Source organism: Peromyscus leucopus, chromosome 8b (genome assembly GCF_004664715.2).
Source record: "Peromyscus leucopus breed LL Stock chromosome 8b, UCI_PerLeu_2.1, whole genome shotgun sequence".
NCBI classification, from domain to species: Eukaryota; Metazoa; Chordata; class Mammalia; order Rodentia; family Cricetidae; genus Peromyscus; species Peromyscus leucopus.
In genome coordinates, this window is record NC_051086.1 from 32,491,097 (window position 1) to 32,507,140 (window position 16,044).

Consider the following 16,044-nt stretch of genomic DNA (forward strand, 5'->3'; position numbering starts at 1 on the left):
GAAGGCTTGACCTTTGAGGCTGCACAGGACTGAAACTCTCTCCTCAAACACCAGATCACAAAGGAGAAAAGGATCAGTTCCCAAGCAGGAAGAACTCCTTCCACATCAAACATCCTGAACAAGACAGAAATTACTGCACAGTTGTATGCCTTTCTAAGGACCTGTTAATGCACATAAGCAGGTGAATACTTCCAGTGTCAGGAGTATACTGAGAGCTATCATTATATTAAGCACTAAAACTGAAAACCTGAATGAGGTAAATCAGTTTATTGATGTGACTGTAGTCAGAGAAACCATAGACATTATGTTTCTCCAGAATAGGGTGCATGAGACTGAGTGGACATAAATTAAGTGCATTAGCAAGAAAACGATGTAGATGATGGATGGTGGAGTAAAAGACAGAAGTCCCCATTAGTAGAACTGGGGAGTAAGAAATGGGGTGATTGAAATGCAGAAAGGCTGTGAATGAGGAAATGAGGCAGTGGTTTCTCTAAGTAAGTTCATAGTTTGAGGTTCTGTATAGAGGAGTTATAAAAATGATCAAGTATTTGAAAAGCTTCTTTCTGGGTCCTTTAACTTGAGGCTCTGACTTCAGCCTTCACCACTGAACCCAGTAGAGTCTCAGGTTAAAGGACCCAGGAAGAAACTGTGCTGGTGCTGAGCATGAGCCTATGAAAAGCAGTGGTCTGCCGTGGCTGTATTCACTTTAGAAGCTGTACTTCTTTGTGTGCAATGAGCGGGTGATCACATTTAGTTTTGTGGCTTGTGGACTGGACAAGTTCTCATTTGCTCCAGAGATCCTATACCTCAGTTTGTTTACCCAGAAGTGCCTGCTATCGAAGTCAAGACTCCTGATTTGGAGTGTGGGGAAAACATATACATCGCTGAGATACGCACTGGAGGGAAGAGAAGAGAGGGGCCCTGGCACTTTGCATATCAGTGTTACCATTTCAGGTCCTGCTCAGCATGGACATGCTGTGAGAGGGGGGAGGCTGCAGGAATAGGCTGCAGGAATAAATGCCTGCATCTGTGCTCAAAGTTCTCAGCCCTGTTGCTAACAAACCACGTGTAGCAGATAGGACACTCTAGAAGCTGAGCCAACAGACTCCACAGTCATGCCCACGTGATGAGGCATGCTCTTTACCACTGTGATGAGGCCACTGACCACCATGCCTGCACAAACCACGCTTGCTGTCGAGTTTTCTTGGTGTTTCTGTGTCCAACTCTCTTCCCCGCCGCATGATTGCCTCCCGATGCTGTCTTCCACCCAGACACCGGTGGGACTTTGACTTCCCATTGTTCCTTGTTTTCAGGTCCTCAAAGCAGCTCAATCTCACATAGGCCCCTTCTTCAAGATGGTGCTTGGTTAAAACACTCTGAGATATGGGGAGTGATCAAATGGACTTGCTTTCCAGTGCTAGCTTGCTAATAATCCAAGAGTAGTCACTATCATCACACCACTCACCCACCCAGTGCATTTACAGCTGTGGGAACTAAGGGATTGTTCTCTGGCTAAAACCAGGGCTAATTGGCTTGTCTCCTACAAGCAGCTTTGGCCTTCTCTACCACCACCACACTCCCCGCCCCCGCCACTAGGTGGAGCTAAAAGCAGTGGAGTGGGCTGTACTTTACACTGTGCGGTGGCTTGTCTGTTTCTCTACGCCTTGGCTCCCCTGTTGGCTTACACAGTTCCTGATGCCTTCCCTCTGTCTCTCACTGGAATCAAGCTAGTTCAGTATTCTGACCCTTCAGATTCCTGGTCACATAGAGAATTTACAAACCACTATCTCACCTTTTTTTATTATTAAGTAAGTCTAGCTATTACTAAATAAGCGACTGTCAAATTCCAGTGGTACACCCTCTATTCCACATTTGACCAATGCAGTGGTAAAACTCAATTTGGTTTTTCCTCTTCAATACCATCTTATTGACAACGGTGGCTGCACATTGGCCGATGTCTCCATGTTTCATTATATTCAGGTCCTTTTGAGTTATGATTTCAGGATTTTTTATGTTCTTGAGTTCTTGTTTATTTGAAAATTATCAACATATCTGAATGTTATTATAAATAGCAATAAAAGTATAGATCATTGCAACACGAATCTTAAAGGGTCTTATTAATTAAAAAAAAAAAACTCAGGAGCCAGATATTGGGGTGACCGCTGAAACATCAGAGAAACAGAACAAGCCACAGCCAACCTCACCTCACCAATTCCTCAGCTGATCTTTTTCCTCAAACTGGAAGCCTCTGTGTCCTCATCCAAACGGATCTCAGCTGAACTGCTGCTAAAAGCCTAAAAGCTTAACCAGGCTCTAGTTCCTGGTCTTCACCTCTTATATACCTTTCTGCTTCCTGCCACTACCTCCTGGAATTAAAGGCATGTGTCACCGTGCCTCGCTGTTTCTAGTGTGGCTTTGAATACACAGAGATCCGAATGTATCTCTGCCTCCAGAATGCTAGGATTAAAGTTTGTGTGCCACCATTTTCTGGCCTCTATGTCTATCTAATGGCTGTTCTGTTCTCTGACGTCAGATAAGTTTATTAGGGTGCACAATATATTGGGGGACACAATATCACCATAGATCATGGATTGCTAAAAATTCTTGTGTGACAAAACTCTATGCAAAACAGATGTATTACTTATTTCCTGTCTCAGAAATAAAGTTTCTGGGCCATTTACATATATTCGGCTTGGAGTTAGAGTATATAATGGATCTATTAATTGATTTAACAACATTTGTTGGGAGCCTTCCATGCCTTGGAAACAGTGCTGGACCATGGAAATACAGCACTAAAGAAATTAATCATATCCAGTAGGATAGTACTTACAGAATAGTGGTCCAGACAGAGAATGTTGAATGTGTATGAAACATATTTTATCATTTAAGAATGTATCAGAGATATTATTTTTACTTATTTGGGGATATATCCCCTCCTATTGGATATACCACCTCCTATGGAGGAAATTATATAAACATTTATGGAAGAAATCAACTGGTCTGGAGACTTTTAAGTAAAACATGCCTGAATCTGGAAGGTGCTAAGATAACAATTTTTCTCTTTAAATTTTCTCCTGGATGTCTTTTGATAACCAAACAAAAATATCTGTCTATCTATTTACAAGATGGTAATTTTCAGTAGACTCCTTTCTATTTATGAAAGACTTAGAATAACAACTGGGTTGGCTTAAGCACTACACCACAGTAAATCTTTCAAAAGCAGGGAAGAGATTTCCAGATTCTGATTTTGCTTTCCAGTGTGCATAAATCTTAATCTCCATTCCAAGTTTCAATTTGAGTTTTGTATCAGCTTAATGTACAGACCATCTTGTGTGAGATGTGCTGTGCTGTATGAAGGAAATACATGCAGTCAGCAGGCTGCACATTGAAGGGGAAAGACAGTATGCAATCTCAGCTTCATCCCAAAATGAACTGTTCCGATGCAGACTCAATAGTCAAGAATTAAAGTAAAATGTTTCAACATGGATAAAAAGAATGTATCTGAGAAATTAACCTCCATCAAGATCTTGTGAACAAGATTTTGGTTGATGAAGTGATCTGAGACTCTTGGAACAAGTGATAGTTAAGTAGTAAAGGCAACACACCGGGTCTGATTGCAGTTTGTTACCTATGTGTGCCGAAGGAGGCCATTTAAATCCATCTTAGGTGCGCTTGCTAAGCTACCTGTTCACTAACATCTTGTCTTTATCATTCACTTTTCAAGCATGGAGCCTGAATACTTTCCTGGAAACACTGACTCGGCATTGAAGCATTGATGACCTCCCCCCTGCAGTAGATTTAATGCAGAGGGAAACATTCCAGCATCCCCAAACTGTTCACAGTGAACACAGGTGAAATGTCATTTGACTCCCACATTCTTGTCTTGGTTCCTGATTAACTTTCTTATATCTTATTTTGATTTTTATCACAGAAATATCAACACTGAAAGCAACTTTTATTGCTTTCCCAAGGCTACAATTTACTAAATTCATTTGCAGTTAGTTTAATCTCCTGAGTTCATAGAGGACATGGATTTTTTTTTTGTTGTTGTTGTTTTTGTTTTTCAAGACAGGGTTTCTCTGTGTAGTTTTGCGCCTTTTCCTGGAACTCACTTGGTAGCCCAGGCTGGCCTCGAATTCACAGAGATCCACCTGCCTCTGCCTCCCAAGTGCTGGGATTAAAGGCGTGCGCCAGACATGGATTTTTAAGAGATTGAAATGAAGGGTCAAAATTTTCACTTTGACATCTACTGAAAGGCATGAATGAAAAGAATATTAAATTGACAGCCTCTTATATGCCATAAAGAAGAACATTAATATTTGAAAACTCACTGTGTCCTCTATCACCCAGAATCTCACAGCTCAGAGAGGTACAGACACACAAAAGACCATGAATGCATGACAAACGTTGTAGTAGGACCATATGAAGAGTTTCATACCATGTATGCATGGCAAGCATGAAGACTTTCATCTAGAAAAGCGAAAACAACTCTTTCTGGGAAGGCCAGGGGTGGATTTACTAGTTGAATTTTTTAAAGAAGTGAAATATATTTGAGAAATAGTAATTTTCAATAAGAAATTTGTTGCAAAACATTCTCCCCCAAATTGATTCTGAACTTTTCTTGGTTCTTTGCAACAGACACTGCTGAACGTGGGAGGCTTCCAGGGTTGGCATGCTGGCAGTCCCCGGAGCAGAAGGAAGCAGATGAGTGCTCAGAGGGTGAACTTACGATACTAGCCTTGTTAGTCCTGGGTCTCAATCCATAGGAATACTCCACCTTCTAGAAAGAGAAGAGGAACAACCAAAACCAGGAGTGAAAAAAGCAGAAACATGAGTGCTACACTTTACACATTGTTTTATCTCTTTATTCTTAACTTTTGGAGGGCAGTGATGGAGGTTGATTCTAGAAAATTGCACATGCTAGATAAATGCTCCATTTGTCAGCCACACCCCCAGGTCCATGTTAGATCCTAAAGGCAGTCTCCAAGTTAGTACATTTGGATACTAACCTCAAGTTGTGAGAGAGGTGATGAATACCTGGGCTATAACTTTAGACAAGGAAGCCTAGCCAGTGTTGCCAGAGGGATCCTTGCAAATGCTTGAGTGGTAAGAATAAAATCAGAGAACATCTAAAATGAGAGTTCAAACACAACCCACTCGTTCCTAACCTAGTGATTTCCTGTCTAAAGGAGAAACAGCACGGGAAAAGTGGAACTGGATAATAAAGTAGGGAATGTGGTGCATAATTCTGGAGTGTTTAGGGAATCCTGGGGATAATGTTTTAATACATATTGCTCATAGGAGGCTCTGCAGGAATGTGCTCAAGTGAAAAGCAATGGAGACTTCCAATACCAGCTTCCAATACTTCATATTGGTAGGTTTCTCAGATTTTCCCCAACTGGAAGTTTTCCTCTTTGTTTTTATTCTAGTCTTCTATGTGCTGACTCTCTTCGGCAACACCACCATCATTGTTCTCTCACGGCTGGACCTCAGACTGCACACTCCCATGTACTTCTTCCTCTCCCATCTTTCTTTCCTGGATCTCTGCTATACCACCAGCACCGTACCGCAGCTTCTCATTAACCTCTGTGGGTTTGACAGGACCATCAGCTATGGAGGGTGTGTGGCTCAGCTCCTCATCTTTCTTGCCTTGGTCTCCACGGAGTGTTTGCTCTTGGGGGTCATGGCCTTTGACCGCTATGCTGCCGTGTGCCGTCCACTCCACTACACCACCATCATGCACCCTCAGCTGTGTCAGGCACTGGCCATCTCCTCCTGGGTGTCTGGCCTTGTGAACTCTGTGATCCAGACAGGACTTGTCATGGCCATGCCCCTCTGTAGCCATCGACTGAATCACTTCTTCTGTGAGATGCCCATATTCTTGAAGTTGGCTTGTGAAGACACCAATGGAACCGAGGCCAAGATGTTTGTGGCTCGAACGATAATCTTGATATTCCCTGCAGCGCTGATTTTAGGCTCCTATGGACACATTGCCAGGGCAATTCTGAGAATCAAGTCAATGGCTGGACGCAGAAAGGCCTTTGGAACTTGTGGGTCCCATCTCATTGTGGTCTCTCTGTTTTATGGCTCGGGCATATACACATACCTCCAACCCATCCACCGATATTCAGAGAATGAGGGAAAATTCGTTGCTGTTTTTTATACTATACTCACCCCCATTCTCAACCCTTTAATATACACTCTGAGGAACAAGGATGTGAAGGGAGCTCTGTGGAAGGTGCTTGGGAAAAGTACAGATTTAGTGTAAGAGGGAGAAGCAGGACACGTATGATTCTCTGTGGTATCACTCATAATCTGAAACACACCTTTGAGGGTCACTAGTAACAAACAGTCCTCAAGGTTCCAGGACTATTCTTCCAGGAATCTGGAAGTGGGGAGGGGTCTCTTGCAATGCTTTCTAGGTTAGTGTATACGGTTCTTGTGCAAAAGGAGATGCTGATCTATATAGCTACTTTCCACAAGAATATTGGGAAGGGCTTGCATTTACATTGTACATGGAGAGTAGAGGATCACAGGCATTTCTGAGAGTGAAGTAAGACTTAATATATGACATCACCTTATCCAAAGTGATTGGTTTCTGGTGTGATGTCATGTAGGTGACCCTTTGCTCAAAGGTATAGGACATGAATTCACCATTGGATTTCCAAATAGTTGCCATGCTAGCTATAGTCTCACACACCTTAGATTCTGTAACTACATTCACTGGTAGAAGTTACCCCACTGATCTTCCAGTGGCTAATGTTACATGGAGAGATAAGGAGGCCATGGACAGTGGTAGAGTTGTAGCTATGAAAGGTAGTGCCATTAGGATGGTTATATACAAACAAGCATCGTAGTCTCTTCAGCTGCATGAGGAAACCATGTCAGGAGGCTGAGTGACATGAAGACTTTCGTGTAAGAGGAAAGAGAATAGAGAAGACATGAGTGCACACAAAATGATCCATGAGGGGGGGTGGTTACAAAAGAAGAAAAAAGAGCCAGAAGGTTCCTGAACAGGCAGATATAGGAACTTCAAAGAGACAATGGACTCTTGACAATCTGCCATTGTCATTTTTCCCATCTATTCAATGCCTTGTTTTACATTTATTTGCTTATTGTGTGTGTGAGTGTGTGTGTGTGTGTGTGGTGTGTGTGTGTGTGTGTGATGTGTGCGTGTGTATGTGTGTGTGTGGTGTGTGTGTGGTATGTGTGTGTGTGGTGTGTGTGTGTGTGTGTGTGTGTCTGTGTCTGTGTGTGTCTGTGTCTGTGTGTGTGTCTGTGTGTGTGTGTCTGTGTCTGTGTGTGTGTGTGTGTGTGTGTGTGTGTGTGTGTGTGTGTGTGTGTGTGTGTGTAGATCAGAGAACAACTTGTAGGAGTCCATTCTTTTATTGCACTGTGTGGATCCCTGATTATCTCACCAGCCCTTTTCCCTTTTCCATGTGTTTAAAGATTGGATTTCTATCGAAGCGTATATGTCCTTCTAAATAAGCTTCTCAGTTCCATTCTCAGACATTATTTTGACTCAAGGCAGATCTTAAAACTTTAAGAAGATCATATAGGATACCATGTTATATGGCCTTATCTTGGAGGTAATTTATATTGTTCACTTAAAAAATACATAATAAGCATCCATAAGAAGGGGAGAATCTCTAATATTTTTATAGTTATTTGACTGAGTATAATACATAGATTAATAAAAGACTAACAAGAAAGCCCATAGACATTTTAATAAATTTCTATATACACTGGGATGTTCATAAAACAATAAAATCCTAAGAAAATCACTATAAAGCAAAATGCTTTTATATATTTTTTAAACAAAGAATAAGTAATACATGACAGAATTATAAAGCAAATGCATCTCTCAGGTAGGATAGGGATATCTCTAAGAGGCATATTAGGGCTTGGTTTAAGCCTAGTGTAAGATTATTGTTATTTCCAATAGCTTATTTATTTGGGTACATAAAAGTCTTATCTTGGACAATCTATGGTTAAGGCTATTTCCCCACATTAGGGAAGTGATGTCAACCCCCTCCAAAGGATCTCTAGAGTTTATTTTTTGTAGGAAAAGGCAGTCTAAATGCCTCTTTGTGAAATTTTGTTTTCTCTAATGATTTCAGTGTGAAATAAACAAGATTCCTTGTCAGCATTTTTTGGCATAACTCAGCATCAACTCCTTCAATATTTATGAAGCCCATGGCAATATTGCAATAGACAGACATCTGTAATGATTAGATCTGGGTAACTGGCATATATATATATACACATATATATATATATATATATATATAACTTCACATATGTATCATTTCTTTGTATTGTCAGCAATCAAAATCCTCTCTACTCACTATTTTGAAGGAGACAAAGTTGTAAATCACAGTTAAGTTTCTATGTAGGGAGATGTTATTTCCACCACCAAACTAAACCCCAGGATCTGTTAACCATCCTCTCTCCTTTCTCCCAGAGATACAGTTTGTTTTTGTTGTTGTAGTTGTAATTGTTAAGCCTCAAAACATAAAGAATAGATTAGGATTAGAGGCATTAGTGAGTTTTCTCTCTAAATAAATAAATAAATACAGTAAAAAAATAAAACAAGCTGGAGATGAGGACTTACAATGTGCACAATCAATGTCCTAAAACTCTTTCAGAAAAGTACAAGTATCTTAATATGGTTGAAAAAAATATGAGCAGGTAATTAAAGAAGAAAATGAAATGGAAAATAAACCATGCAAAAAGATGGTCTCATCTCCATATAATCAATGAAATGCAAATTAGCAGGACAATGAGATAGTTTCATAGCATCTCATTAGCAGACACAAAAATGTAATTTTGGTGGTTCTGAGCATTGAATTTTTATACTTGATATGGTAGATACACTAATGCTGAGATACAGTCTCACCCCTTAAAGTGCTTTTAAGATGAGGTAAGGATACACATTGAAGTAATGTAGAATATATGTGTATATATGTATGTGTATATATATATATATATATATATTTAAAGGTCTAAGATAATAGCTCATAATAGCCTCTTAATAATTTTGTCAACATTTCCATCTCTTTTCTATGCACCCTTACACAAGGAGATATACCTAATTTTTATTAATGTTTACTGCTTTCTAATCATTGTATAAATTGTTTTTACAAATTTGTTCTGGTTTGGATTAACATTAATTTTACATGTTTATTTGGCTCAATATGATATTTCAACACATGAATATAAATGAACTTATAAAATCCTTCTTCCATCTACAGTTCCCCTCCATTCTTAGCCAACTCTAGTAATCACTAATTTCCATTCAGGTCAATGTTTTCAGCATCAACACATGAGAGAATATGTGGCTCTTGTCTTTCTATGCCTGGCTTAACTAATACAGCACCCTTCAATTCATCAGTTCTACTTAAATGACAGAATTTCTTTCATCTTTGTGACTGAATAACATTATATTATGCATATAGAGAACCTATTCTTTTCCATCCATCCATTGATTGGTGTGCAGAGTGATCCTACACCTTGACTACTGTGAACTGTATCACAACAGACACAGTAAGTGTGTATCTCTTTGGATGCCGATTCAGTTCCATTGGATATACACCCAGAAGTAGAATACCTGGATCGTGTGATAGATCTGTAATAAATCCAGTCTTTAAAAGAACATACACACCGTTCACCCTAATGTCTGTACTAATTTGTATTCCTACCAACTGTCAGATTTCCTTTTTCTCTGTGTCTTCACCAGTATTTGATATGATTTGCTTGTTTTAGGAATATCATTAAAACTAGAATGAGATGATCTCTCATTGTAGTTTTGATTCCAATTTTCATTGTACATAATGAAACCAAACTTTTAAAAACGTATTTTTAAACATAGCTGAGCAAGTGCTCTTGTGGTATGATAGAGCATTTCTTGGGTATATGCCCAAGAGTGGTATAGCTGGATCTTGGGGGAGATTGATTCCCAATTTTCTAAGAAAGCACCATATTGATTTCCAAAGTGGTTGTACAAGCTTGCATTCCCACCAGCAGTGGAGGAGAGTTCCCCGAGTTCCACATCTCTTCAGCATAAAGTGTCCTCAGTGTTTTTGATCTTAGCCATTCTGACAGGCATAAGGTGGTATCTCAGAGTTGTTTTGATTTGCATTTCCCTGATGATTAGGGATGTTGAGCAATTCCTTAAATGTCTTTCAGCCATTTGAGTTTCTTCTGTTGAGAATTCTCTGTTTAGTTCTATAGCCCATTTCTTAATTGGACTGTTGGTCTTTTTGATGTCTAATTTCTTGAGTTCCTTATATATTCTGGATATCAGTCCTCTGTCAGATGTGGGGTTGGTGAAGATCTTTTCCCATTCTGTAGGTTGTCACTTTGCCTTGTTGACTGTATCCTTTGCTCTACAAAAGCTTCTCAGTTTCAAGAGGTCCCATTGATTGATTGCTTCTCTCAGTGTCTGTGCTATTGGTGTTATATTTAGGAAGTGATCTCCTATGCCAATGCGTTCAAGATTACTTCCTACTTTCTCTTCTAGCAGGTTCAGAGTAGCTGGACTTATGTTGAGGTCCTTGATCCACTTGGACTTAAGTTTTGTGCACGGTGACAGATATGGATCTATTTGCAGCCTTCTACATGTTGATATCCAGTTATGCCAGCACCATTTGTTGAAGATGCTTTCTTTTTTCCATTGTACACTTTTGGCTTCTTTGTCAAAAATTATATGTTCATAGGTGTGTGGGTTAATGTCAGGGTCTTCAATTCAATTCCATTGGTCCACATGTCGGTTTTTATTCTAATACCAAGCTGTTTTTATTACTGTAGCTTTATAGTAGAGCTTGAAGTCAGGGATTGTGATGCCTCCAGAGGTTGTTTTATTGTACAGGATGCTTTTGGCTATCCTGGTTTTTTGTTTTTCCATATGAAGTTGAGTATTATTCTTTCCAGGTCTGTGAAGAATTGTGTTGGTATTTTGATGGGGATTGCATTGAATCTGTAGATTGCTTTTGGTAAAATTTCCATTTTTACTATGTTGGTCCTGCCTATCCATGAGCATGGGAGATCTTTCCATTTTCTGACATCTTCTTCAATTTCTTTTTTCAGGGACTTAAAGTTCTTGTCATATAGATCCTTCACTTGCTTGGTTAGTGTTACCTCAAGGTACTCACATCACCAGTGAGGCCACCTGTAAAACAGGACCCCAAGAAAGACACGGGGATCACCCAATGATGGAGAAACGAATGAGATCTACATGAACAGTCTGGACATGAGTGGGAGCAATGAACGGCGAGGGGCAAGGGAAAGAGAGAGGAAGATCCCACCTGGATCAAGAACAGAGAGGGAGAACAAGGAATAGGAGACCATGGTAAATGAAGACCACATGAGAAAATGAAGAAACAAAGTGCTAAAGAGGCCCACAGAAATCCACAAAGATACCCCACAAAAGACTGCTGGCAATGGCCGAGAGACAGCCGGAACTGACCTACTCTGGTGATGGGATGGCCAAACACCCTAATAGTTGTGCCAGAAACCCCATCCAAGGACTGAGGAATCTGGATGCAGACATCCACGGCTAGGCCCCGAGTGGAGCCCTGGGAGTCTAATTAGCGAGAAAGAGGAGGGTTTATATGAACGAGAATTGTTGAAACCAAGGTTGGATAAAGCACAGGACAAAATAGCCAAATGAATGGAAACACATGAACTATGAACCAAAGGCTGAGGGGTCCCCAACTGGATCAGGCCCTCTGAATAGGTGAGACAGTTGATTGGCTTGATCTGTTTGGGAGGCATCTAGGCAGTGGTACCAGGTCCTGGGCTCGTTGCATGAGATAGCTGTTTGAAACCTGGGGCTTATACAAGGGACGCTTGGCTCAATCTGGGAGGAGGGGACTGGACCTGCTTGGACTGAGTCTATCAGGTCGATCTCAATCCTCGGGGTGGCCTTGATCTGGAGGTGGTCGGAATGGGGGATGAGCTGGGGGGAAGGGGAGGGGGGCAGGAAGGGGGAGAACAAGAGAATCTGTGGCTGTTATGTAGAACTGAATACTATTGTAAAATAAAAGAAAAAAATAAGTTAAAAAAAAGAATTAATAAAGACCCTCCTAATTCTTCAAAAAAAAAAAAAAAACGATATTTTTAAACTATTGTATATTTATCACTTCAGAATATTTTCACCACTTCCCAAAAGAAAACCTGAAGTGATAAATGCACAACTCAGGGAACAAACTAAAAACCATTGCATCGTAGACTTTAAATATTTGCATTTTACATGACATTACTAAATGATCATAAAAATACCTTATTTTTAAATGATTTTTATTTGTCTGTGTGTTTGTGCAAGCATGTGTGTGTGAGTGTGTGTGTGTGTGTGTGTGTGTGTGTGTGTGTGTGTGTGTATGCCACATATGTGTATACCTGTGGGGGCCAGAAGATTGTGTCAAATCCCCTGGAGCTGGAGTTACAGGTAGTTGTGATCCGCCTAACATGGATGTTGGGAACAGAACTACAGTCCTCTGCAAGAACAGCAAGTGCTCTTAACTGCTGAAGGGGATTGGGATGAAAGTATGGGTTAGTTTACTTCCTACCTTAGGGTAATTATCTCATAGGAGGTCTGAATTTCACTAGACTGTGACTATCCTTAGAGCTGGATATTGTTGGAGAGAATACTTTCTGTACTCTTCAGGCAAAAAAAGGCACTGAATAAATTTTATTACTAAATTTTATTACTAGAATAACACTAACTCCCACTGGAAAAAGTGTTAACTAAATACAAAAGTCACCTCCCATATGTTGCCATCAATTCATAAACAATATAGATAAGTCACACTAAATCATTTACTAGTGGGGAATCTGAGGCATAAACGTGTCAAGAAAATGTTCTATGGTTGAAAATTTTGCAATGATAGATCATTTTCTTTGTATTATACTATGATTCCTTAAGAGGATACAGAAAATTTTGATTTTTAAAAATTTCCTGGGGCTGGAGAGATGGCTCAGTCGTTAAAGGCTAGGCTCACAATCAACAATATAAAAATTTCCTGTATTATGTACAATAGTGGGAAATATATAATAAATGATTTTAGGATACATTGGTGAAATATCTTTTTCAGTTTAGTTGGGGATAAAAATAAATATTCACATAGCAACACTGTAACAGAAATTAAATCATCAAAATCTTCATTAAGGAAATAAATATTTAGCTGGATTGCTAATTCCTACAAATAGAATACATGAATACTACATGAAGAGTCCAGAGAAGGAAAAGATTTAAGTGACAGCCTATGATCGCTCCCAAGGGAGTCATGGAATGTGTTCTGGTGGGTGAAGGCTGATAGGACTGTTGTCAAAGTAGGGGAAGCATGAGTGTCTTCCCCTACATGACTTACATGGCAGAGTCATGTAAGAAGAGGCACGCTGAGGATGCTGATACAGCTGTTTCATTTGGGCAATGTATGAAGAACAGAGGGAATTGACAATTCAAGGTGGATCATGGAAAACCCATTGGTTAAGTGTAATTGCCTCATTGGGGCCCACAGATCTCCAAGGCCAACCTGGCAAATAATTCTTTCTTTGTTGCTACCATGGAGGCCTTGGTAATGTCCCCAGGGCATTTGTGGTGCACTAAAACCTTAGTATCATGGGGTGATTTGGTAATACACCAGATCCTTTCAATTCTCAGTTAACCAACCAAAGGGAGAATGGAGGGCATTGCAAGGATGCTGTCACTCCCTGGACTACCAGCATCAGCAACATTTTTTCTTGTGTAGAACTATGTGAAATGGTGATCTCCAGGACAGGATCTCTTGTTCAAGACCTCTACTTCAGGAAAGAATTCAGGGCCACAGAGGGACATAGCCACCTTGATCATCTCTTGTGTAGACAGTCCCAAGTGGGTCTCACATTTGCCTTTGAAGCCAATAGAATTCGGGCTGTTAACAGGGTGGTTTCTTTTCCTAGTGCTTGGGTGAGTACTGACCAGGTGAGTTACTCTAGCTTCACAGATGAAAATCAGGCTATAAATATCCCTTATACAAGCAACACGGAACTCCACTCTGATGGACAACTGGCTTGAGGACACTGAAGTTATGTTTTACTGCTGACAGGGTTTCTTCCTCTGTCACCTGTCTACTTACTTCACCAGACACAGCATGCAAAAATAGTCTCATTTGCATGTATTTATCCCAACTGCATACAGTTAAAGGAGTGTTTTTAATATGAAGAAGTGTCTATTTAAAATAGTTTTTAAATCTTTTATAAAACTCAAATCTGAAAAATCCAAGGCCCTAATAAGCTAAGTAAATTGCACATATCAGAACAAGGAGATGAAGAAAAGAGGTGTGGCCAGTGGGCAACACAGCAAGGAAGATTTGTTGTAAGAATACACAGAGGGAGGGAATGTACTCGAAATCAAACGATTGGCTGACACAAGTTAAAACAATCAATGTATTAATTTAGTCTTTGAATGTCTAATACTCTGCCTGGATTCAAACTCTGGGTAGCTGGTATTGCTCTGAAAGTTGTGATATTTTGAGTGTTCAAGAGTTTTGAAGATCACTGTAAAAAAACCTGTAGTGTAGAATGGGCTACTGCATGGTTTCTAGTGTGAATGAGATATGGTCCAGATCAAAGTATGACTCAGTTTGCAGAAGAACATACAGATGGTGATGGGGAGTTGATAGAGGAGTGCTTTGGTGCCTGGTAAGGTTTAATGGTGAGTTAGCTCCCCAAACATTAATGAGAAAGTTACACATACAGGTACAAAAGGAAGACGTAAATTAGACTCAAATTATAAAATGTATACTCTAACACTGAAGATGATTAGAGAATAATTTCTGGAACTTCTGCTCAAATATAAAATAACCTATTTTACTTGAATGTGATTCCAATAACTACACATTAAATCAGTGGGCAAATGAAGGATGTAGTACTATGTGGTTCTTATTGGTGAATTATTTACAGAGATCATGAGAATACATATAGACATGCATGTACACACACAAAGAACATAGACTTGACTGCAGGTAATCACTGACATTTGTGTTACAGAAAATCAAGTATGCAAGTGTCAAAATGTCTTATATTTGCCAGAAAAATAAAGAATAGGCAAGAAAAAATTTTTAATTTATATTGATTTGAAAACAAGCATTAGGGAGAGTTGGAATGCTCCAAACTATTACAGTCAACCATTTGGTTAATGTAAAAATATTTTTGACTCATACTGAGAGATCAGCTTATGGTATCTGAGTGAGAAGACAGATTTAAAGGCAGAAGTACAGCTGCCAGTTAGAGATAAATCCATCTCAACTTCATTTTCAAGTTTGCTCCTGACCAATCTATAGTCTCTCCTCTTGTAAACTTCAGCATTTTGTCCGAGTTTTGGCTTTTTGCAAAGAAGAAAGCAAACTGGGCATCTTTGCCATATGGCAGATCTTCAAACAGGAGCAACGGTTATTGTGGTTGTCTCATGATGTCCTTTCTCTAATCTTGAAAACTCAATTAAAAACACCTACTTCTCAAGCAGGGTCCTTGCCAATTGTTGGATGGATTGTCACACTTTCCTGTCATCACAATGGAGCATTGTGAACCTTATAATAAATCATGAGAAGATGCTAATTTGGCAAATTTTCTCATATTGAGCAGAGGAAATTAAATAATTAATTTCCATTAATTAATGGTTTCTTTTAATCTTATCTGATAAGCTTTCTTATGTCCTAATTTTATTTTAATGACTTGTTTATTTTCAATTATGTCGTGTATGTGTATGTGTATGAATATGGATGTATGGCCACTGGTGCCAGTGGAGGGCAGAGGTGTAGGATAACCCTGAATCTGAACTTATGGTTGGTTGTGAGCCACCTAACATTCATGCTAGGAACCAAACTTCAGTATTGCAAGAGCAGTCAGTACACATTCTTATCCTCTGAGCCAGCTCTCCATTCCCAATTGTGATTTCTACTATGAGAAATCACAACCTGGAAAGAAAACAAACTTTTATGTGTAACCCACTGGCATATTAAAGTATGTTCCTGTGAATTCTCAGGGTTCCTCATGGAAATGGAT

The 16,044-nt window shown here is 39.6% G+C and overlaps 1 protein-coding gene across 1 annotated transcript; it reads left to right on the forward strand.

Annotated features, from left to right (window-relative positions):
- Positions 1-5,298: 5,298 nt before the first annotated feature.
- On the forward strand, positions 5,299-6,356 carry LOC114681499 (olfactory receptor 2Y1-like). Its single transcript, XM_028855013.1, has one exon. The coding sequence runs from the start codon at positions 5,336-5,338 to the stop codon at positions 6,266-6,268; it is 933 nt and encodes a 310-aa protein (XP_028710846.1). The 5' UTR covers positions 5,299-5,335; the 3' UTR covers positions 6,269-6,356.
- The last annotated feature ends 9,688 nt before the right edge of the window (positions 6,357-16,044 follow it).